Source organism: Anarrhichthys ocellatus, unplaced genomic scaffold (genome assembly GCF_004355925.1).
Source record: "Anarrhichthys ocellatus isolate YVR2014 unplaced genomic scaffold, GSC_Weel_1.0 scaffold47, whole genome shotgun sequence".
NCBI classification, from domain to species: Eukaryota; Metazoa; Chordata; class Actinopteri; order Perciformes; family Anarhichadidae; genus Anarrhichthys; species Anarrhichthys ocellatus.
In genome coordinates this window covers 255,432-280,073 of record NW_022280077.1, presented here as the reverse complement: position 1 = coordinate 280,073, position 24,642 = coordinate 255,432, and the positions used below count along the sequence as shown (strand labels likewise).

Here is a 24,642-nt window from a genome sequence, read left to right as displayed (position 1 = left end):
ACACACACACACACACACACACACACACACACACACACACACACACAACCTGCTGGTTGAGGCGCTAATGTTCTTTAAAAGGCTTAACGATGGGGATTAGTGTCCGCTCACGTTTGTGGCCGACGAGTCAAACATTAGTGGGTCACAGTCACACACCTGGACTGCCTGCTTCTACTGACACAGATTGAAGAGGACGAGAGCAGAGGCCTGAAACTCTCATTCATCAGGCCAGGAAGAGTGGAAACCTGAAATCATTCTGATAATATTCTTGTTCAGGACTAGGGAACAGAATGGACACCCACAAACAGAAAGAGGGGGGGGGGGGGGCAGCAAGTGGGAATTAGGGGTTTACAGTCATGGAGGGGGGAGTCACCAAAACAAAGCAAAGCACTAAATAGGGCTGAGCAGCGACGGAGGAGTCCATATAATATCAGGGGAGGACAATCTGAGGAAAAATTGGAAAACAGCAATCATCCTGTAGATTGAATGAAAAAATAAATGGTCAAAACACCTGAATCCCTCCAAAAGATATATCAAATCGCCCAAACACAGCTGATGTCTCTTCTGTACTGCCTCAGCTCATCAAAACTTGTTAAAGGACAAACATTTACCCATGGTTCTGTCTTAATATACTCTCTTGATCACTATCAAAATGATCTCTACCAGATCCTATATACCTACACACAACACTGAGTGTCCGTGATTTACAGTTTCTTCTTCTACATTTAATAGATTTTAAGGAGGGAAAAAACAGACATCAGATGAAACTGCACAGCCAAATGAACTCAAGATTTCACTTCCAACGAAGAAAGCAAATGCTGTGTATTCCAAACCTAACTCTACGTGGGAGCAAAGGTAGAGGACAGGCCAACTCAAACAGAAAAGGACAGGTAGAAGATGCTGTGTTGACATAACAGACCCAAATCGTGCTTAATATAATAAAAGGGATAATCTGCCCATAAAAACAAACATTGTATATACAGCATAGTGAAAGAAAGACTGTGACAAGGGAAGACTCATTTTGTGAACCAAAAAGGTGAGAAACGATAAAACATCTGATACCTACCACACAGCCAGTGGCAGCAGCGAGCAAATCGGTAGTATCTTTCCACCTCCTCCAGAGAGATCCGTACATGACCCCCACTCTCCTCTACTGGCCACAAACACACATCCAGTGACCCCTCCATCTCCTCCTCTTTGACCTCTTCACTTTGATCATCCATCTCAACTCCTCTCTCCGCTTCAGTCTCTCCATTCTCCATCGACCCTGAATCAGCCTCTGTCTCGCCTTCCCCTGAGGTTTCACTAGCTCCAACTCCTCCTGGACTTTCCTCTTTTTGCTCATTACTAGTAAACGGAGAATCAGCGTGTCCTGTACTCACAAACCAAACCAACTCCTCTCTATCTGGGTGTTCATCTGAGCCTTCAGCCACCTGTTCCCCTAAACTCAGCTCTAAGTCCACATCAATGCAAAACCCAGAGTCTAACTCCACCTCAACATCCTCCTCCATCAGGAAGCCTGAATCTGCCATCTCCTCTCCCCCCATCTTGCTACACCAGCCTACGTCTTGTTTACTCCTCTTCTGCAACACTTGTTCCATGCAGCTTTGCAAAAAAAAAAAAAAAGAAGAAGGTGGTATGACTGCAACAGTTTCCCTCTCATTCTGACTCCATCTTTCACCAGACTCCACATGCGGCCTCTCTCTCTCCGTCGGGCTGCAGGTGCTCTACAGCCTGCAGGGCGTCACTCAGTAACTGTGGGGACTTCCTATTGCAACCTCAGGTTACCTTCCCTGCAGACAAAAGCAACATTGTGGCACCCTAACCCCACCCTCCCTGCTACCATTTTCCCTCTCCTAAAGAAACACCATTACCTGACCCCTCCTGGTTGAACAGTAATGCCTCCAACCTGCTAATGAATGACTAAAACTGACCTCTAAAAAGGGATCAATTCTTGACTCTGTAAGACTAGAAACAGTTATGCATGCTAAGCTATGTCATGCTATGTTGTGTCACAGTGTTATAGGAACTGCAGCTCCCAGTCCTTTCGCCAGTGCTCATTTACCTAGTTCAACAAAGCTCTGGCTCCTCGTCTGCCTTATCTAGGGAGATGTGGACCAAAAGTACAAAGCCTCCATTCTGACCAGCCCATTCAAACACTGCCTGCATCCCCATTTAACCATTCGCAGACTGTATCCATTCAAAGCCCCTATTCTTGTTTATAAAAGACCCCATTCTTACACATTTGCTGAAAGACTTAGTTAGAGACGTCTCACAGAAAGACACTGTTTCTGAACAGAATGTGGCGATTTAGATTCCATTTCAACGAGTTGCATAAAAGATACATTTCACCTAAAAACAAGCTAATAGACACCATTCTCTGTCCCAATTCAACCGTTATCTACAAATACAAGCTCAGTGTGCTAAAAGGTTTGGGCAAGAGATGTTGATTGTGTTAAGTGATGTATGCATGCATGTGCGCGCATAAGTATGTGTATGTGTGTGTTATGTGTGTGGGGGTTGTGTTTAATGTATATGTTTGCTCTATGACCAAGGGCAAGCACGAGGTTATCAGTGTCATAAACCTTGAGATAAACACGAGAGCCATTAGGTTAAAGAACTGCACAACTCAACGTGAACAAGAGAGTCAAACAAAGAGACAGAACGCTCAACTCGCAGTCTCAGTCTAATTTAAAAGACACTGATTCATCGTGTTTTTGTCACATAAAGCCAATGAGCGAGTACCAAGAATGAGAGCAACTAGTGTATCAGATATTTTCCTCTAAATCAAGAAAGCTTCAGTAAACACAAAATGCAAGAATACGATGTTTAACATAATTGGGGAACTGATAAATTAACTCAAGTGATGTACCTCGAGTCAGCGTAGGTTGGAGCAGAAAACTAGAGCATTTAAAAATAATGAGAGTGAGGAGTTAGAAAGAAGAGAGTTGATGACCAGAGCTTTGTAAGCTGCCCCTCATCTCTACTTGAAGCTAGCAGCTCAAGGCGACGTTAGCCCCAAATAGAAGGGACGCACAGATACCACTTTTCTTCAGACCAAGAGCAAGTACTTACATTTGAAAACTTGCCGATGACTTTAAAAACATGTTTCATTTTCATCAGATTTCACTTTCTGACAGTAACAAATTAAATATACAACATGATGCTGTTGTTGACAACTTGTAAGGCTCAACTGACGAGAGGTTAACTTCACGTTGCCTAAGCGGTATCAGGTGCGGCTGTATCAGAGTAGTTTTATCGCTACGAGTACATGAGCACAATATCGGACCAGATACTGGTATCTGTACCGGTGCATCCCCACCTAATAGCATAATACACAGACTCTGTCGGCTGTCTAGTTGTATTGTGGGTAGGGCTGGGTATGTTTTAAGAAATTACGATGCCAGCATCAATATCAGTACCCTTAAAATTATATAATTGCTATCATTCGGTTAAAACGCTAACGTCGCCACTCGACCCAAAGTGGTCGAGTGGCAGCGTTGTAGTGGAAGAGTTACGCCCACCCTCCGGTTACCCCCGGGTTAAAACGGTTTGCTCTGTCAGTACTGTTGCCGTCGTTAGCACTGTAGGCACTGTTAGTATCGTGAGCTGCAAGCCGCAGGCTCAGATATGTCCGGGTTCAAAGCTGGCTGTATGGGTTGTAGCTGTTGCAGTAGTGGGCCAATCACATGTCTCATTAAATTTAAGAATGCTTGCTGTGATTGGCTGCCAGGAAAACCACATAAATATGAACCTTAAAAAGGTATCTAGTACCGATACCCAGCTGTAATTGTGGGTAATGTAGGCGCCAGGTTTTTTTCACAAGGAAGAAAAATGTGTGTACTAAAAAAGGTGACATCTCTGATTGTGCTGCATTGATTTAGATCCTTTTTTCAAAAAACTCTCCATTGCGAAAAAGAGTACTCCGTTGTTTTAGCATTGTCCTATTATAACATGTCGGACAACACCAACAGAGATAGGACATGATCCCACACTGGATTCCCACCTAGAAAGACGGATTTGGTTTAATCGCTCATTACAAGTCAAGTCTTTTTTGTTTATACAGCCCCAAATTACAAGCTCATCACTTTGCAGTCTGTAGAACTTACAATACCCTCTACAGTGTCAATTCCAGAATGCACTTGATTAAAAATGTTTTTGAGTATAAGTAAGGTTGCTTTGGAGTTTCATTTGGGCTTCTTCTGAGATCATCTTAAGAATCAGTCATAGGAGGAACAACTTGCAGATCAATGTTTTTATGTATGCAATCAAGCACACACAAATAGTCTTTCCCAGTATTTCTGACAGTATCATTGCTAAGTGGCCTCAGCCAGTAGAACCAAACAACTGCTAGATCAACAACATAGTTCCTCTCTTGTACGAATTCACCTCATGGCTAATGATTTTAACAGAGCTGGAAACCTTCCCTGAAACTACACAGCTTGAGGTAAAGACAGACAAAGCAGACAAGAAAAACATGCACATACTGTTTACTGGAGTCCATACGTGCCAACACATATGCACATACTGTACTGTAGCTGCAGATACACATGCAATCCACAAGTGCCAGGCACAGCAATATCTTTAAACAAGAAGCAACCTTCAACCAGGGACAGAACAAACATAAATATCTGAGGACAAAGATATGTACGTTTAAGGAAACGACAACGTTTTCACATACATCGTGTCAGCAAGCTATAGGAAAATAGCTGACATATACAGACACAGGGTCGGATTTTTGGTCAGAGTTTTCCCCAGACATAGCAAAATACACAAGCATCCTAACCACACAGACAGAAGTAATTCCATGCACATGTCTCCTGACTCACTTGGCTTAAGCGGGACCATCGGCATCCCACTATCCCATTGAGAAGCACTCCTCCTGGCTTTGCTCACCATGCTTTTCTCCCTGCGTGCTAGTGAGACCAGCAAAAGTCCCTTTCTATGCAGTGGAAAAAGTGGCAACAATCTGGCTGACAGACAGGCAGGACACCAACTTGAAAAGTCAGCAGCTTTAATCAGCAGTTCCCACTCCTTTGCACCAGCTCGTCTGCTGGGAAGGTGCTGTGTGTTGCAATTTCTGCATATGTTGAAGAATCTGTTACCACTACAGAGGGAGAGAAAAAAGAAAAAGAAAGAAAAAAAAAAAAAAAAAAAGAAAAAATCAGTGCAGCTGCGAAGATCTGCAAGCTGGAAACTGAAGCAACTGTTTGAACTGCGCAGTCACGCACTCTCGTGGAGACAAACAGTTGTACACACAAAGACACACAAACAGCCCAGTGGGGAGCAAAGGGAAGCCCACAGGAAACACTGTGTGTGGGGCTCTGGGCGTGATGCCCTGCAGAACTCTGGCCAGAGCTCCAGTCGGGAATATTGCATACAAATACACACGCATGCATACATACATGAACACTGGAAAATTGCACACACACCCGTCTCCTTTCCTCTTTTGGGCTTACCATCCAAGTCTCTCCAGGAGTTCCTGCGGCTGGCAGGGTTGAAAGGGAAAGGAGAGCCCAGTCCAGAGACGTCCAGGTTCTGGATCAGATGACTGAGCCGGTTCACTATCCGGTACGACGCCTCGCCACCCTCCCGCAGAAACTCGTGCAGAGACATGAGAGCAGTCTGCTGGTCTCACACACTGCAACAAACTCTGTCATCCAGAGAGAGCCCTCGCTGCACCTGCAAAGCTCCGCTGCACACTCTGATAGACTCCGAATCGCAAGCCCCCAAATGCCGGCATGGGAAGGACCTTTGTTGTAATGTGCCGGTTCACTCGGAATCAAGCCGAGATGATCTCACATGCATCCTCTGAGGAGATGTCTGCATTGGCTACATACAAGACAAGCCTGGTGTCCTCTGCAGTGCCACATTGGGGACTCAGGAAACAGCAGTGCAGAACCCCAAAAAAGCTAAGTCACTGTCTGCACAACCTCTGAAACAAAGTGTTCACACTAGAGGTGAGTATGGGCCCAGCTCACTCTGAATGCGCATGCATACCTCGTCGCAAGTGCGTCGCAAGTGCTACTATTGACGGATCAGAGTAGCATAGGTTTCCAAGGAAGGACGGGAGGGGAGGAGGCTGGAGGTGAGCTGGAGCAGAGGGCAGCCGGTGGAGCACAAATCCCCTTCTGCTGCTCAGGCTAATTATATTCCTCCACTCCCTAACTAATCTTTCCCTCTTTCTATCTCCCCAGATTCTTTCAGGCATTCATTCCTGGTGAACCGGGAGAGCATGGAAATGTAAAACCTTCCAACACTAAAACTTTGCAGTGGACAAAGACAGCTCAGAGTGTGCTGGTTACTGAGGTGGAGGAGCAAAGAGGGTCCTCTTTGATGGGAGAGTGGAGGAGGTTGCTGGCAGGCCTTTAAGTATGTGTGTTTGGCGAGCAAAAGGCAGCTTGCAGTTTATAGGCTTAGAATAGCAATGAGAGAGGCACTGCACTCTCACACTTGATGCGGCGACTGCAGGAGGAGACACACATCATCAGCCATCTACCCATAACCCTCCATCTCTGTCTCTGTCTCCCCACCCTCTCTTCTCCTTATTTTTCATTACGCCATCACCCACCTCTTGTGTGTTACTTCATCTGTAGCCCTTCCGTACTGTTTGCTCTCACACTTCCATATACCTGCCTGTGTGGACACGGACATATACACAAGCACACAAAGCTCATACGTCAGCCTGTCCCAACGTAATAACCAAAGCTGCTGAAATCAGCAAAGACCACCACCAATCAGAAAACAACAAGACTAAGAGTCTACAGCTATGCTAGTGACGCTGTACTTTGCCACAGCAATGTTTTGAGCTAAATGCTAACTTCAGCATAACATCCCAACAATGACATAAGCAAAAGTACTGGACAAATCAAATTTTTGATCTGATGATGGCGCTACATGAAAAGTCAGTGGATCACCAGAGTTACTACTAAATCTTGATGGGGGCATGACTGTCCAAATTTCATTGAAATCTGTCTATAATGTCAACATCATGGTGGCGCTATAGAAGAAAACCAAAAGATCACGGTCACTAAAGTCGATAAGATTCATCCTCTGGGCACCATGAACATCAGTACTTAATTTCAGCCAGTAGTTGTTTAGATACTTCAGTCTGGACCAAAGTGGTGGCCGCCCAGAGCCTCCCCATTAGACAGTATTAATTAATTAGTATGGCCACTACATAAACACATTGTTTCTGTCATTTCTATCTCGACATGATTAAAGCCGATATACACATACAGCAGATAACGATCTGAAGCAGGACATTAGCATTTAAAATAAGGCAGACAGTTTAAATTATATTTCGTTTGATGGGAAAAATACATTGCAACTATCCTCGATAAAATGCAATGACATAAACTGAGAATGCTTTATTATTGCAGCCCCCTCCCTAGCTTGGGCGTCTTTTTGACCACTGCTGATTAGCTGGAGACGGATCCATCTGGCTATACACCTGCTATGCCTTTAGGGATAAACAGCACAGCTCACCTTGAAAGGTTGAACCCCTGACCTCGAGCTAATCAGTAACCCGACACGAACATTATTTGTGACAATAAAGTCTTACGAATATATCTGATTTATAGGCAAGCTTCCTTCCTTCCTCCCTTTCAATCCAAAACAGCGCCTCAAGGGAGCATTTGATCAATAACAAATGACTGAGTAGCAACCATGAAGTCATGAGGCAGCTGGGCTGCCTGGAGCTCAGACACTTTCATAAACCTCAGCTCCTGCCTGGCTCAGCAGCAAACACACACTAGACAGTCTCTCACATATAAGCAGAGAGGTGTGAATACATACTAGCCATGCTCTGCAACACCACATATAATACTTCACTATTACTGCGCAATAAATAAAACAGCTCCCCAAGCATTACTGGCAGCAGATGCACAAGCTGAGACCTGTGATTCACTGAACTGGATGTGTCCCTTTAAATCAACTGGAAGTAGGTCAAATGCCCAGTCAGAGTCCAGGAGAAGACATTTTTCATTAGGGCTGCAAGTAAGAATTATTTTCATTTCACTGATTAACGATATGCTAAACTTAAAATCTGTTTTTTCATGTTTTTTTAAGCCATGCTAAGACCGTGGCTTTTTGTTTGCAATGTTTTGGTTGGTTGGTCCACCAGTTCGATCCAGACTGAAATATCTCAGCAACGATTGGATCAATTGCCATCAAGGTTTTGTACAGATATTGATGGTTCCCGGAGAAGGAAGCATACCGACATTGGTGGTCCTCTGCCTTTTCCTGTAGCGCCACAAGCAGGTCGAAGCCTTCACTTATCCAGGTAAATATTTCAACATCTACTGGATGTATTGGCACATCATTTTGTCCATACATTCATGGATCCCAGACTATGCATTCTAATGACTTCGGTGATCATCCGACTCTTCCTGTTGACCAAGTGATTTATAGTGAAATATCTCAACAACTTTGGCCATGGAATTTTGTACACACATTCATAATCTGCTAAAGATAAATTATAATAATTTTGGTGACCCCTTGACTTTTTATCTAGCACATCAGGTCAAATCTTTTCTCTTTTTTTTCTTTTTTTTTTAATACTTCCGGTTATGACAAAATACCTGCAAAATCTACATTCCCATCAGCCAAAGCTATACTCCATGTTTAATGCTAATTATCATATGTTGCCAACACACTAAACTAAGACGGCGAAAATGGTAAGATTTACACTCGCTGTTCTGTCTGACCAGCTGTCCAAAACCAAAGTTATTTATGTATATTGAATGATGAAGAAATGCACATTTCTCCATTCCATGTATTATTTTTGTATCAACCGAGCACAGATACGATGTGCTAAACAGCTCGGCCCACCTACTGCTGACTGACTGACCACACTGATAGATGGATGGATTGGATCGCTGCCACTGATTAGAAAAAGAAAATATAGGCAGCCACGGTGTGGGATGCAAACAGATTTTCCTGAATTGATATCAGTTTGAGAATATTGCACGTTTAGGCATGTCAGTCAGAAACCATGATCCAATTCAGAGACAAGATCTGTTTGCAACTTGTTCTCTGGGGACGAGAGGAGTAATTTACAACATGACACCTCCTTTTCAGCCATGTAGAAGCCATCAGTTCGTCAGATTAGACAATGACAAATCGTTTTCATCCTCAGTTAACTTTGTTTCCCCAGAGTTTCTCTGAATCTCTCTTTTCCTCACTCTCACTGCTCCCTTCCTTCTCTGCTGTCTTCTGTGATCAGTGTTAGTCTCTCTGAGCCGATTACTGCTCTCATCTTCCTGCCACAGCAAATTCCTGTCACATTTCCTTTTAAACAAAGTGCTACCAATGATTGCAATGTCTGCAAATGTTTACTATAATGTCACACACGTAATGCAGAAGAAGGAATACGAAAATGTTTCATAATTTTCATGTAATTCTGCTTTTATCATGTCTGGAGTCACGCAGCTCATATTTCTGTCAGAGCTGCAGTATGTTTCAGTTTTATTCCTCTAGCGTCGGCATTGCAATGCCCCCTCCTCGCACAAGTCCACCCACCCACTCACTGCCGCCATACTTTCACCATCTCTGGTGCTAAGGAGGAGGTGCAACTCGAGCCCACTGTGCTGTATTCATGATGATTGTAGCAAGAGCCTCATTGTTATTGTAGATTTAAAATAAAAAATCATCAGCATATAATACATTATTATTCCGCTTCCCTCTGCATTCATACGGTAGCTGCACGTACAAATACAGCTAAAAACAATCATGATCTGAAAACTACAATGCTACTCAATGAGCAGCTGTGGCCTCTGTGTGCGGGCGGTGAGTGGATTAAAGGAAATCTCTATAAAAGGATCAAAAAAGAAACGAGAAGCTGAAATATCATTCATCTTAGGAGCACTTGTTAGATTAAGGAGAGAAATCTGTCCTTCAGTCAGTGGTGATAAATCATGAGGCCGCAAGAGCAAAGTCAGGATATCACATCTGCAGTCCGGGAAAAGGGTTCTCGTGTTAACTCAGAAAGGCTCCGAAATAGCTTTGTTTTCCATGACTGCATAATGATAGACATAAAATGTTTCCCTGCAGCCGCTTTGACTCCTCAGGGAAAATATGAAAGGCCATGACTAAACACACAGTGTTGCACAAAACACAATAGCAGATGTAGCAGAGCCCTGACAGCAAAATCTAAGAGGTGACTACATGAAGTGAGTAATCTGTCCAGGGTTACAGTGGGGATAGGACTATATAGAGAAATAGATAGACAAAACTGTAACTCAATAGGGTGGAGTACTGAGAAACAGCATCACACATATCAGCCTGGCTTTTGCAGTAGATATCATCATCCATTTCAATGGGCAACCGTAGATATTTTTGCAGACATCAGTGTATAGATTACAAATGAGATTGAATGCAATTAAACATGATAGATATACAATTATAACAAAGGACGTTTTGCCTTTTTATAACTAAACTATCTGTATGCAATACAAAATATTTCAATCCATGTCACAACACCATGCACTACTTTTTTCTCGTTCTAGATGAAAGAAAATGAGTCAATATCACATTTTCCACGGCAAGATTAAACAGTAAAAGCAAGTCTTGTGACAAAAGAACAGCGTAACGGCCAAAACCGTTAAACGGTAAACCTGGTGTGGTTTCCTGCAGAAACAAAGATTTGTAGCTCATTGACATGATGATCCTGCATTTTCCTTTATAAACCCTTGATTCAAATTAGATTTGGTCTACATTTAACCAAACAAGAGATATAATATTGTCACTTATTGTGGCTGAATACAGATTAGTATTTCACCTATAATCATGCATAATCCTCTGCAATGACCAGGGATTACAGTTGTTGTGATGCGTGTTGTTGTCACCCACCTATGCTCTGACTGACTGTCCTCAGTCTCTCCAGCAGCTCCCCCAGGACCATCTCCTCTGTCTTCATCCACAGGATCATCCTCCAAAGGGACAGTGGAAGACCAGCTGCCCAGCCAACAGACACTTCTGCAAGAAAAAGAGACAGCTTGCCTGCTTTTTCCTGCCCGGTGCTACGGAGAGTGGATGATGGCGACGAGGATGAGAGATGGGGGACTGTTGTGGTGGCGAGCCCAGCCGAGCAGAAGGGAAGAGGGGTAAACTAGCCCAGGTTGGGACCGCCTGGCTGCTGGCTTGTACGACACACGGCTGCTGGAGGAAAGAGATCTGAGAGAGAGGGGGTGTGTGTAGCTCGGAGGTGCTGGGATGCTTGTGAGAAATGGATGCTTTCGAGGATGCTGCAGAGGCGGACGAGCGGGAGATGCTGAAGCTGCTACGGCTGTCACAGCCCCAGCTGCAGTGACGAGTCCTCCGCGGAGGGATGCAGAACACAGGACACCGGCGATGTAGACGGGGAGGAGGTGGAGCAGGAGGCAGCCTCATCCGCACATGCATGCTTCAGCCTCAGCACACATGATGGTGCAAACCTGTGAAGACCTGGAAGACATAGAGGGGGAGGGGATTTGAAGGTCAGCAGTACGGTTTCCCACAAACAGCTGATCCAACAGCGACATCCAGTGTAGAGGCAAGGCACAACAGCTGTGTCATGACACATTGTCATCCACAGAAACAGCACAGTACTGCCGATCATGCATCATTGATTATGCTGCATTGCCACCATGTGACGGAACTTGGCTATTACAAACAATGGTAAGGGTTACTTTACAAAAGAGCGAATTCCATTTGTATTTTTTCCACTCGACTGCAATACTTTGGTCTTCCAATGAAGGTTTATGCTTCTTTGTTTACGTACAAAGGTTCATTTGTTGTTTTCTGACACAACTCTACACAGATCAATTAATTCTGGCAAGTAATACAGACAGGAGGAGAAGATATTGCACTGTTGTGAACCTAAAAAACCTGGTCATTTCATGCATTAAGTGTCTGTGAGAGGGGGTTTGAGGAATGTGCTGGAGTGGAGGTTGTGTGAAAATGGCTAGGAGAGGTGTTAACATCAAGACAATGGGGCATAGGCCCAGGTGGGGCTTGTTGGACTTCAGCCAATCAATGAGCTGATCAATAAGCTGAGGAATCTTTGGGGTGACAAAGGGTTTGAAGCTCTGGGGGATTTCAGATCTTCTGCTGGCCACCGAGGAGGCATACCAGCCTCCTGGGTGGCTCGGATTGGATCTCACTTTCATTTTATATACAAGTTTGTTTTGTTATTAATAGTGTGATTCGGTTTGTAACTGTTTGTATCTGTTTTTATGCTTCTTGGATAATAAATCTATTTGATTTTTACTTCAACCTGCTGTTGTGTTTTGGAGGCGATTGAGAGCACATGGCTGCAAGGGGGGGCGATTTCTCCCTGTGTCCAGAAGTTATGGCCATAACACTTGACCAACCAAATAACAGAATTATGAAACATGTTATGGATTCTATTATTTATCCAAAACAACTTTATTCTAAATACATTTATTTTTCTGTCCAGGTTTTGTAGGTTTGTAGGTTAGTTATCAATAGATGAATGGTACTCTATTACAATTATTCAACGTCTCTTTTCAGAATTAGTGGCCAATACAGTGAAGCTGAAAACATAATCCAAAGAATTAACAGTCTACAATTCTCAAGGAAATCACTTCGAAAGAAGAAACGGACCGTGAGGTACTAGGAGAACTCTTAGCTCTTGTGACAGGTAATGGGGCTACTAAACTTTAGCCTGTTTGAAAGAACATGCATAAAGCCTTTCGTGGCTCCTGCAAGGGGGGGGGGGTTGAGTTGTGAAGACGTTATCTTACCACACCTCTGCAGCAGGCTCCCCAGCTCTGCTCGAGACTAGCAGCTCGAGGTTACATTAGCTGCTACTAGCACAAACACCTGCATCTCCAATTGAACTGTCGGGGGTCGAGTTGCATTGTTGGTAATGTAGGCGCCAAGTTTTGACAACGTAGACGAATGTGTGGAATAAAAAAAAAAAGAGCGGTTCTGCTGCATCGAGTTTGATACTTTTAACTGTTCACCGTGAGTATGACAACGTTATAGGAGCTACACTGATATTAGACAACCTCGCATAAGGTTAACGTCTGTGGGCTGGTACCGAGTGGCTGATTAGCGTGAATGAGGCGCAGGTGTGCTGGCGCGTGACGATCATGTGACCGGGGAATGGTGGAAATTGACGGTTGAGGTCTGAAATGACAAGAGAGAGAGCCTAGTAGTCATTCAGGGACAATAGCAGAAAAACGTGCATCAATTATATGAAATGAACAGAGGTGACAAATGCTTTCACTCGCTCTTTATTACAAGCAGAATGACAATACAGTGCTCTGCCCCCATTTGCTACAGACAGGCTGGCAAAAAGTCAACAACTGAACTTTTAAAGTCTTTATCCAAAACAAACAGTAAATTCTCAAAACCTGTTTAGTAATACAAACAGTGCTGTACTGAAAGGTATGATATGAGAGGCGTGCTGCTCAGAGCACAGAAGTCGACACTTCAGACATTGGCCAAGCTCAGGAGTGACAGGATAAGCACCTGCTGTTCTGCTGATGGACTTAGAAAAAGCAGTTTGACATTCTGATCAGCAGAAGGCTGGTGCGATAAACCCATTTGTTCCTAGTCAAGTTATTTGGTCACTTTTTTTTTTTTCTCACCCACTACATTCTTAGAAAAATAACTTGTGAGGAAGAGTGAACACTTATAAGCCCCTAGTCGACGGACATTAGACCTTGTTTTAGGGGGAAAACTGATCCGTTGTAGAACAAAGTGCAGTGTGTAGACCTATTTGTAAATCTCTAATGAATCATATAATGTGTATGTTGCTCTAATTTTGGTTACAAACTTGAACACACATTCTAACACAGTTAAAATATAGTCTTCTCTCTGGGATACAAAAGTAGCAAAAGAAATATTCAATGTGGACAACACAAACATAACTGTGGAGGTCTCGAATAACAAACTGTGTTTGAAGAATGACTCCAAAGAATTCCCCATTACATTATTAAAGTAAAATAGACCTTATAGCATTGTTATGGTAGGATTTGTATGTGACATGTAGAATATGTCTGGATACAGTATGGCAACAGCACAGTGAGGTGGGACACTGCATAACAAGCACCAAGGCCCTTCTATTAATCTACTGAGGTCAGGACGTTGAGCCCCCAAGTTCAAACACTTGTGGAGGCTTTGAGTGAAAACTGAAAGAGACAAATCCAGACCTCCAACCAAACTGAAAAATCATCTGTGCCCCAGTAAAAAAATACCGAACACCTGTTATTAAATCTATACATGTTGGCAGATGGTGATGTGTATGAAAATAAACTGTATAAACATACAAAAATGCTTCGGAATCTGACATTCAAGACTTCCAGAGTCAGTCACTTGCTGTGCAACAGGACAGATATGCTTTGGACAAAGAGGACTTCGGATGTTAGAAATGCAGAAAAGTGGTTCATCCATGATGAGCTACAATCGTCAGCTGGAGGACATGATGGACAAATCAGTTCAACATTCTATCGATTTGATTGTGACATCGCCGCTTCAAGTCTCCCTCCTACTCACAACAGACTAAAGAATATCTCTTCTCACTACAATATATATCAAAAGTTGTTTTTTTTAAGTTACATCCATACATCAACAGTGACCGCCATCAATAATTTTTAGAACAATACAGAATAACTCAGATAAATGCAACACAGAGAAAAAAAAAACCTTATAATGTGACAACATGACATCAGCATTCTTACGTTAACTTTTGCATAACACAGAGCATGGCAGCAAACACACAAGCACAATGCAACAGTCATTTAGGACATCCATAAATAAAGAGTCTGGGGCTGCTGCTGCTGTTACCCCACAGGACCACACTGGGGCAGGAGTGGGTACAGTGTGCTCATTGTTGGGAGAAAGACAAAGGTGTCGGGATATGGTTCACGATGAATGATGCCCGGGACGAGGGAGGATATGGAAGAACCGAGAGAGGAGCGGATCAGCATGCTGCAGGGAGATCCGACATGCTACACTGGCAGATAAGAAGAAAACAAATGTGAGGGTAAAAGAAGAGGAACAATTGACAAACTGTACCGGACACGTATGCCCTCTGAACCGGTCTACTCACAAGCATGTTTAAACTGACTTAGAAATATAATCCACTAAAAATCAGTATCTATGAATTAAGGCAGGGTGGCTAGTATACTGCACATCCCTCTTCAGATTCCCCACATTCCCTCCTGCAGCTGTGTGTGTGTGTAAGGCTTTGTATTACACCTCTTCTACTTTTTTTATTATTATTGTTGTTTTTTTACACCTTTCTCTTTTGGCTACTAGCCTGCTGCTGTGTGGCTACCTGTAAGGCAAAGGTGTGTCACGTACAAACATACAGTAACAGGCAAATTCATGCATACACTCGCGCACATGCACACGCACGCACGCACACCTAAAGGGTTGAGCTTGACCGGCCGCAACCTTACTTGGCCAGACCACAAACTGTACATAAATGTTTTCAACAAACATTAACAAAGAAGCAAACGGGACACGGAAAGTGGCGGAACAGGCAAGAACGGGAGACTGAAAATGAGGACAAGGAATACAAAAAGGCCTGACTGTTGACATGTTGAAACAGGACAGTTCAATAGTGCGTGAAACAACGCACCTTTGCCCCTTTTTGTTCTTAGACTTGTTCAAGTAAGAGTTTGGGTTAGGAACTTGGTTGAGACTAAGACAGGGGACGACACTGAATCGAAAAGGTGTTACCAAAGTATGAAGATGAGGCGTCAGGGCTGAAATATCTAAAGGGTTGTTCACTCAGGTGTAGCCCAGGAAATGCACATAGTGAGCTCAGCATGGAGGTGGATGCGTGTGAACATGTTTGTTTGTATTTTGCTCTAGAAATCCTTGATCCTTGAGTTGCCGTCTCTCGGTCGCACATCCAGGCGCCGATGGACTTTTATGTTTTCGGCCTGCGAGATCCACTTGCACATAGTTTCGGAGCCCGCTTTGTTTTGTGTTCACACGGAGGTCTCAGGCCCCGGAGCGTAGTAGGCAAACCCTTCTCCCGAGAGACGGAGCATGTAGGGGCTGAGAGAGCGCACGTCTGCCCCTCCACCTTCCGCCAAGTGGACCAGTCGTTTCTGAGGAAGGGGATCAGACCTGCGGAGCGACAGTGTCTCCGCAGCGCCGAGGTGGAGGTGAGAGGAGTCTGTGCTCGTGCCTTTGTAGGATCGACGAGGGGACAGCGGAGTCAACTCGGCCACGCAAGCCCGCGACAGCTTCTCATCATCCTGCGGAGAGAATGAAGGATGCATCGTCACGAGGGAGATCCGAACCACAGACGCGGGAAATGAGGTGAATTGCACCACGCGGATCAAATCACTTGTGAATGAGAAGAGAATGTGAGATGGCTTGATGCATAAGATCGGACAGCAGGGATTCATTCAGAAGGTTTAATAGATTTGTTTTATATATCCAGATGTTTTGTTTTAATGGTTGGTAATGCTATAGACGCTTGGATCAAATTTACTTAACAAACAGTGTGGATTCTGGACATGATTTACTGATCAATGATGAGAAACCCTCTGAACATTCCCAATGTGATTAATAGTGGTGACAGATTATAAAATGAAGACATAAATTACACTCGCTATTCCATCTTCTAACACCAGATGTCATCAGTATTCCTGATACAAGATGATACTTTTCAGATACAAGCTGCCTGAGCAACTTGCACTTTTCAGTTTCATCTGTGACATCAAGTTGGATTGGGTAGCCTACTGATGACCCTGCCTAATAAAATTACCTAAGTTACCAACTAAACGTTATTCAAAATCTGTATGAACGTATAAAACCAGCTCAGTCATCTCAAATTTCACAACTAAACCTCCTTTGACCCAGGACCTTCAGTGTGAGCTCCTCTAGCTTACTTTCACATCTGTCTTAAGCTGCAAAAGAGGAGTCACGACAAGCCTACTACTTGTTGCCCACATGACAAGTGGCAATGGATGAAATGAAGTAGCCTGGGTCTAATAAAGAGAGGACACAATTCCTAAATTGGCTGCTACCCTGATCAAGTCAATTCCCATCCCACATGCAGCAAGAAGCACAGCATGCTTTGAAACCAGCACTGCAGAGTTAATTGGAGGTTGCGATTCCTGAAAGTAGGTTTGACGAAAGGAAACGTTTTGTGTAGATGCAGTTATCTAGGCCCAACCCCCCCCCCCCCCCCCCAGCCTGAGCCATAGCACAACAACATGCCCCATGCAGTGCAGTGCAGAGCAGCAGGAAGCATCCCGGCAGCAGCTTCAGGAACCCGACTCCCCACGGTAAACGCCCTCTGTGTGCCGTTACCATGGTGACCCTAGCCCACCTAGGGGGGTGTACTCTTGGGTGTGCTGGGAGGGGTGCTGTGGCTGTGTGACATCATGGAGTCATAGATCCTAGCAGCTTTCTCTCCACTGTTTCCCTCACAGGTCCTATCAGGGTGGAGCGGGTTCCTCTCATTGCTTCCCCCTCCACCATCTGCAGTGCCAGGAGCCACACAGCCCTCCAGGGGCCCCGCTGTCCTTACCTTCTGTGGATGACGTTAAAGGAAAGTGAGGTGATGAATGAACCTGTTCAGACCGTGCATCTTCTATCCAGATATACTCACTGGCCTTGGCTAGCTAGATATTGTTTGTGGTAACTGTGACCACTGCAACTAAACTGAAAAAGGACTCTAACTTTTAGTGCAGTGATTACACTTTCATGTTCAGGTTCCCCGACAAACTCTGAATGGGACTTCAGATAAGGCCCCAGTGCACCCTGGGTTAGTCACAGCTGTAAATACTACTGTCCAATCCTGATTTGATCTCCAAGGACACATTTTAGAGGGAAGCTTAAACGGTGTCGTGGATCTTTGGCAATAAGAGGTTGCTAACCGTCTTTCAGGATTGCACACCATTTCTGTAAATCAACGTCAGGCTATCCGATAGCTAACACGTGATCTGGAATGGTTGAGTGATGACAAATAATCGGGACAGCAAGTAAAGCTTATTTTGTCGATAAATCATATGTTATTTAATATAACAGAAAAAAAACTGCATATCTTTAGATTAGAGAAGCTGGAGCTTTAAGATTTTGGCTTTGAAAATGACTTGAAATAAAAAATGTATCAAAACAATTGATGATGATTTTTGAATAACCAGAATAGCAAATACGAAATATCAAACTGGTGTTTTGCATGGAAGACATTCTGCAAATCCAACTGATTTGTTTCTGACCAACAATTTTAGAAAAACTGTGGTCCCACACATGCCTAAATCATTTCAAAAACAAGGTGACAAAATAAAAGACACTATAAATCATGGCATGCAATTTAAATATCTTAAACAGTACATCTAAAACAAAACACAAAAGACACACAATATATATAATGGGAAGGGTGACAGGAAAGTATAATCTTCTAACCAAACACAGTTTCACTATTGTCATCAATAGCGACCTAGTAGTTAGTTTCACATGACGCGAGGCAGTAAGTGAGACAGTAATAGGTGGTTTACACTGAGACATACCACCATGCATACAGAGACGAGGGCTTAAAAGAGAGAGAGTCACCTCCTCTTCCTGCTCCTCTCTCGTCTCTCTGGGCCAATCAGAAACTCATTCTGCTGGAGGACTGAGAAAGCATGAAGATGGTGGACGGCTCCACAGTAAGGCACGGGCGAGAGGACTGCAGTTACCCCCCGAAAGAGCGAGTGAGTGCAGAGTCACAGGAGCAGTGTGTGTGTGTGTGTGTGGGGGGGGGGACAAGAGAGGAGAGGGTAATGAAGGGGGAGAAAAAAGAAAGGAAGAAAAGAGGATATGGTGAATGAAAGGAAAAGGGAGGATGGTGCGGGTGATGGTGGTCCATCAGATTGCAGTGAGAAGGGAGAAAAGAGAAGAAAGAGCACAGCAGGGAGAAATCTGTCAGACCTTTCATTCATTTTGCCATTCATGGTGAAGCCTGTTTCACAGGAAGGTGAGGCTAAGCCACAGGGAACAAAAAGTCATTCTAAATCACACTGTTGCTCAAAGCTATTAGGGATTCTAATGGCGTTCCTGGAGGATTAATTGAGTGGAATAGATTTGCAGCTTACTCATGTGGTTTCTTACAGTCAAAACATTAAGTATCAGCTAGCATAGGAGTGGATTCTACTTACTATATCAGACCATTTCAGTTCATGAACTGAAATTATCTGATAAAAAGGCAGAATTAAAAAAAATGGGAAAGCATTAATTGGTTAATGATTTTAGCAAAGCAGAAGTCTTTACAGGAAAACACACCTAACCTGGGGACAAGAGAATTTAAAGCTTGGTGCCGAGATCGTACCTGTGCACGTTCGGTGGCTGTGGGACACATGGCCCTGCAGAGGACCTTCTTGATGACATCTGGCAGCAAGCTGACCGTTACCAGCAGGATGATGCTGAGCCAGGCCGGACCGCTGGACAACATCTGCATGAACACGTAGTACATCCTCTGGTAGTTCAGGAAGGGCCTACGCAGCAACGGGAAAGACAGAAAAGGGTTTCACAAATCTCCGAAGCTACATAAAAAGTTGCACTTGCTAGAAAAAAAAACACATTTTACCAAATGATGCCTCCCCAGAGAAGAGAGAAAATAACGTAGAAAAGTAGTGACCCCCAGATGACAAAGTGATTGATCCAGGTCCAGTGGTGTGTGTCCAAGGCAAGCTGAAACAAGCAGAATGCACACGTAAAAACACAGCCTGTCAATGAAGTCAATGACTTTGCCTTTAGGATTTACTGCTGTGCAAACTGAGCGGCCAATGTGTAGTTGATCATTTGCGTAACATGCTAGTTAACGTGTGCGCCGCGAGCTTGTCCACGCATACGATGGGGCACACATGCAACGGTAATGAACTCATTTAAACGGAGGGATTATGCGATGCAATAACATTGGGGTGTCTCTTTTCTTCCTCGCTTCACTTCTGAAGACATGTGCTCACGCACCTTGAGTGTAACGGTGAAGACCAGCACAGTAAAAACGAGAGTCCCGAAGGTCCAGTTCCCAAACATCTGCGAGGGAAGGAGGGGAAGAAGAGGGTTAGCGGCCACATCAATCACACAACCCTATCGCCCAGCATCCATGGATTGGAGGACATCCTGTGGTTTCAGGTGATCCGTTTAAATAGGTACTTAGCTTTGGAGCCAATAAACTGAGAATATTTTCCTTTCCCTTCCCTCTTTGCACCCAAATCTTTCTACCTGCTGACATCATAGAAACGGTTTAAGCAGACATCAGGAGTGACAGATGGAATGAGTGTTGAGAAGGAGGTAATGAAAGAGGGAGGGGGGGTGGAGGGAAATCAAGACGAAGAAAGCCGGGAATTTACAGTATGTAATAACCACAGCTGGTTGTTGGTACCAGGGCACCTTCCTTGCAAGAGTGCCTCCTTCCATTAATTATTTTCTTTAAGGATGCAATAAACAGCAGGAATTTGTCACCCGTACACAAAGGGTACAGGATGAAAGCAGACCAGCCAACCACTGGATGCTGGAGCAGTGACATTAAAAACTACCCAACCCCAAGAACTGCTACCACAAATACATTGGACGTACGAATACACACAGATGCACAAACACGTTAAACAGAACAACAAACAGATGTTAGATCTTAATCTATAGTGCATACTAGCATTACTTTATTTACCAGCACAACGAAACACAAGGATAATGTGGGGGAGCATCTAAGGTTTCTACTATGTCAGTGGAGTTATTAAGATCAGGTACTGTGTAGGATTCAGGGCTTTACAGAGATTAGAGGAATAATGGAGCACTAGAAATCTACACATTCAAATGAAAGGGCATGGAGGATGAAGTGAGGAGGGATGAAACTGGATGAAACGGTGAAACTGAAAGCTTAAACGGTACGACAGGAACTAAAAAAAGCGTAAAAGACAGAGAGAGCTGACAGGGAGGGAGATAGGCTTACCATCTGTGTGTTGGTGGTCATAAGCTGAGGAAGAAGAAGAAGAATAAGAAGAAGAAGAAGAAGAAGAAGAAGAAGAAGAAACAGAAGAGGAAGTGGAAGAGGAGCAAAATAAAGAGAAAGGAAGCAGAGAGAAGGAGGGGGGAGAAAAGAGAAAGGAATCAGGACAAAGGGAAAAATGAATTTCAGGATGTTTCAACTTAAAAAACAGGACCAAAGGCAATTGAAAACAGTTGACATGATACAAATTAACAATACAGAGAAGGATGCTACTGCGTTGTCGATATGAATGGAGATCCGATGCTGCTGACCTATCGGGGGGCCTGGGACAGAAACCTTACTGTTACAGACCCACAATAACAAACACATGACCGCAAAGTCATCCTGTAACACTTAACTCCTCTTTCATGAGAATCCAATGAAGATGGATGAGTGTTCCTAAAGGGAGCACTAACTTTGTGTCCATTATTCTCTTTTAATTTCCCTAAAGGACACCTCGAACGCCCCACAAACTGATCTATTTCCACTCGTTTCACAGAAATGACAGATCCCACTGCCTCTGTTGACATAGGCTCACCTGGCCATTGCTGGTGAAGGTGGTGTTGTCAAACAGGAAGTAGGCACCAAAGAAGAAGATAACAGCGTCAAACACACCCAGGCACGTCCAATACATGAAGACGGGCCAGCGGAGGAGGGAGTTCTTCGCTATGTCCCTAAGAAAGACGGCAGACAAAAGAAGCAGCTGAGTAAAAGAAACAGAGATTGTATCATGAAAGTTTTTTCATCAGAACTGCACTGACTTGTACAAGGAGGGGTCCCTCTTGAGCCTGTCAATGGTGACGTGCTGCTCAACCAGGCTGTAGAGGAGGATGGGGAGTGAGGTGAAGCTGATGTTGTACAACGTCAAATAGGCGGTGTCGTACAGAGGCTGCAGAGGGACAAAGACAATACAGACGACATTTGTTGTTTTTGGCCACTTGTCGGCAGCAGAACAAGCTGAATATATTGACAAATTCAAGTTTTTTTAAAGTTGTTATAATGAACATGTTGCACAGAATTGTCAGACTGGGGCCCTAACAGTATGATGAACTTACCTGCTGGGAGAAACCACAGAAGAACTGGTACAGGAACTGAGGGAAGATGAAGCATACATTCTGGAGAGATTTAAGAGGAGAAAAAAAAACACATAGAGAGAGTGATCAGCTTGTGACGAGTACACGGGAAAAGATTTGAAGAATCTAAAAATGCCACCATCTACACATTTCTGTTTACGCAGAGATTGTTTGCTATAAGCTCACTGAGTGGGCCGCAAAGAGCTGGCCTGCCAAAAGAAGAAAAAAATGAATCAGTTGGCAGGGCGCTGCTTGCTGCGGAAGCCGCCCACACTGATCATCGGAGCCATGAATCCAGGAGAGAATGTTTCACCAGGGATTCATGAATCCGGTAATCTGTCAGAGTAGCTGCAAAATCGGGTTCTTTTTAACTCAAGTGTTTCACTGGGAATTACCATAAAGTGATTAGAGCGCGTGAGCCAGTGGAGCACACAAGGCATTCGTCTCGTACCTTGTAAAAGAAGTACTGAACAAGTTCAGCAATACGGATGTAATAGTAGTGGCCATGAACGAGCAGCATCTTCTTCAGGTGCTTGAACTTCGGGATGGCATAGTCGCTGTTCCTTGCCGCCTGTCGGCCCTCTTTACCCATGATGCCTTCAGGAGAAAAAGGAGATGGGTTACATGAAATCTGATTAGGATAACACAGCCATGGGTGTAACACATGAAGGTGGTTTCCTAAATATGGAGACTAGAGCCCAACTAATATACTAGTATTATATAGGTGAGCCAAAACTGGCTTTTCACAAATATATTGTATGATTGTATGTGTTGGCAGATAGTCAAATAGAAACCAAGTGCATGCATGTTGTATTAAATGAATTTGTAGGTATATGTGGCCATTTTTAAATGTATTAACTATATTATTTATTTATGTAGTTAGCAATTATAATTATTTATTTAATAATGTATTCAAGTAAGGATTTCTATTGAAAGAATTTGATAATAAAAGTTAACTGTCAAATGTTAAACGTCGTGTCTCTGTACATATCTGACAAGGATTCCTGCCAAAAATGTTTGTTTACATTATGTGTGAGTGTGTGACCCATACATCTTCATCAAATTTGTTTTACTTTAAAAATAAAAGAATCAATATCCGGAGGCTTTACAAATCAACCTGGCCTCTATTAGAAGCAGCGTCTTTCATTTATCAACGGACACTTATTACGGTGTTGAAATGTACTCACCAATGCCCACATGTGCTTCCAGGATCATGCTGACATCGTTGGCCCCATCGCCGATGGCGAGGGTTATGGGGTGCTCCTTGGAGGCTTTAATTAGCTTCACAATCTGCAGAAACAAAAGCCCGACGTCAGTCACTACCACTGTTTGTCACTGAGGAACGGGCCCGGACTATATCTGTAAAGTGAAGTGCAGCTCTCTCACCTGTGCTTTCTGCAGTGGTGCCATCCGACAGCAGAGCACAGCGCTACAGTTGCGACAGATCTCTAAAAAGATCTCTCTGTAGTTGCCGGAACCGGCCACCTCCTGTTTGGGCTTTAGTACTGCAGACAGAGTGGCCCCGTCGATGATCAGACCAAAGTCGAGGCAGTCTACTGACAACCTGGATCAAAATATCACAGACCGATCAACAGGAAAGCTTCGATTATAGCCAATTGTAGATCAGTCTGTAGTCTTGATATTCTACTTCTTTAAGCTTGTGTTGAATGGAAATATTATTTATGATTATGTGATGCAGGGATCCACAGCATTTATCATGCAAAATGTTGTATATACACCGTCAAGCTGCAACTACAAGTCAAATAATCAATTACTCGATGGTCATTTTCAAAATGTGATGGTTCCAGATGTGATAATTTGCAGCTCATTCTTGTTTTACATTTTAGTAAATTCACCTTGGACTCTAAACTTGCGATCACTATTTACTAAACCAAACGACTGACGGAGAAAACAATCAGCACTGCAGATATACACATGAATGATGTCATACCCAGAAATCGAGCGTTGTCTGAGAACAGTCCGGTTTAGTTCGAACAGAACATCGTGCAGATTCTGCTCCTCTGTGCGTTTCTTGGTCAGCTCGAGGATCTGGGTGCTGCGGCGGAACAGCTTGCTGGCGTAGCAGGTAGCCGCCGCCGTCTCCATCTTGTCCCCCGTCAGGACCCAAACTTTCATCCCGGCCTTGTGCAGTGACTCAATGGTGTCCGCAGCTTTCTCCTGGAGCCTGCGCATCAATAAATCGATCAGGGTCTCAGCCTCCAGTGGGGGTAGGTTAAAGCATCCATCAAAACATCAATCAATCAACTACCAGCTGGTGATAACTTATCAATGCGTGACCAATCCTGTCCCTGCCCTTCACCAGTTTATCTACAAGGCAGTCAAACTGTCAGGCAGCTGATTGATCAGTTGGGGAAAACTATACTGGGGTCTACCTTGTAAGAGCTTAAACGCATCTTGTATTCCAACAGAGCAGAAAATAAAAAGGAAACAAAAGGCACAGCAGCAACCTATCAGAACTCAGACTTAATCGTTTTTTACCCTCATGAGTCATTACTATACTTTGAAGACGGCTTCATGACTCATTAATCTTCCCCTTTGTTCCCCCGCTGCTGCACTGTTTTAAAATCTCTCTCTCTCTCTCTCTCTCTCTCTCTCTCTCTCTCT

General features: G+C 43.8%; 2 protein-coding genes across 18 annotated transcripts in view; both read right to left on the bottom strand.

Moving 5' to 3' along the window:
* mcf2lb (mcf.2 cell line derived transforming sequence-like b) overlaps positions 1-11,470 on the bottom strand; it is a 40,848-nt gene extending 29,378 nt beyond the window's left edge. For 6 of the 10 annotated variants that reach the window (XM_031869598.1, XM_031869599.1, XM_031869600.1 and 3 more), the window contains exon 1: positions 5,460-10,845. In XM_031869598.1, the coding sequence (XP_031725458.1) occupies positions 5,460-5,616 (157 nt within the window). In that variant the 5' untranslated portion in view covers positions 5,617-10,845. The other 4 variants (XM_031869603.1, XM_031869609.1, XM_031869605.1 and 1 more) reach the window with 2 other exon arrangements.
* Positions 11,471-13,225: 1,755 nt separating this feature from the next.
* The window catches only part of LOC116395604 (probable phospholipid-transporting ATPase IH), a 31,241-nt gene continuing 19,824 nt past the window's right edge, over positions 13,226-24,642 (bottom strand). For 2 of the 8 annotated variants that reach the window (XM_031869610.1, XM_031869615.1), the window contains 12 exons: positions 23,969-24,202; positions 23,404-23,581; positions 23,205-23,307; positions 22,469-22,614; positions 22,000-22,059; positions 21,706-21,833; positions 21,483-21,618; positions 20,909-20,932; positions 19,927-19,992; positions 19,544-19,647; positions 19,286-19,451; positions 13,226-16,223 (listed from right to left, as the gene is read on the bottom strand). In XM_031869610.1, coding sequence (XP_031725470.1) covers positions 15,951-16,223; positions 19,286-19,451; positions 19,544-19,647; positions 19,927-19,992; positions 20,909-20,932; positions 21,483-21,618; positions 21,706-21,833; positions 22,000-22,059; positions 22,469-22,614; positions 23,205-23,307; positions 23,404-23,581; positions 23,969-24,202 — 1,618 coding nt within the window. In that variant the 3' untranslated portion in view covers positions 13,226-15,950. Of the gene's footprint in view, positions 16,224-17,286; positions 17,510-18,531; positions 18,647-19,285; positions 19,452-19,543; positions 19,648-19,926; positions 19,993-20,908; positions 20,933-21,482; positions 21,619-21,705; positions 21,834-21,999; positions 22,060-22,468; positions 22,615-23,204; positions 23,308-23,403; positions 23,582-23,968; positions 24,203-24,642 lie in introns of those variants that run through there. The other 6 variants (XM_031869613.1, XM_031869614.1, XM_031869617.1 and 3 more) reach the window with 6 other exon arrangements.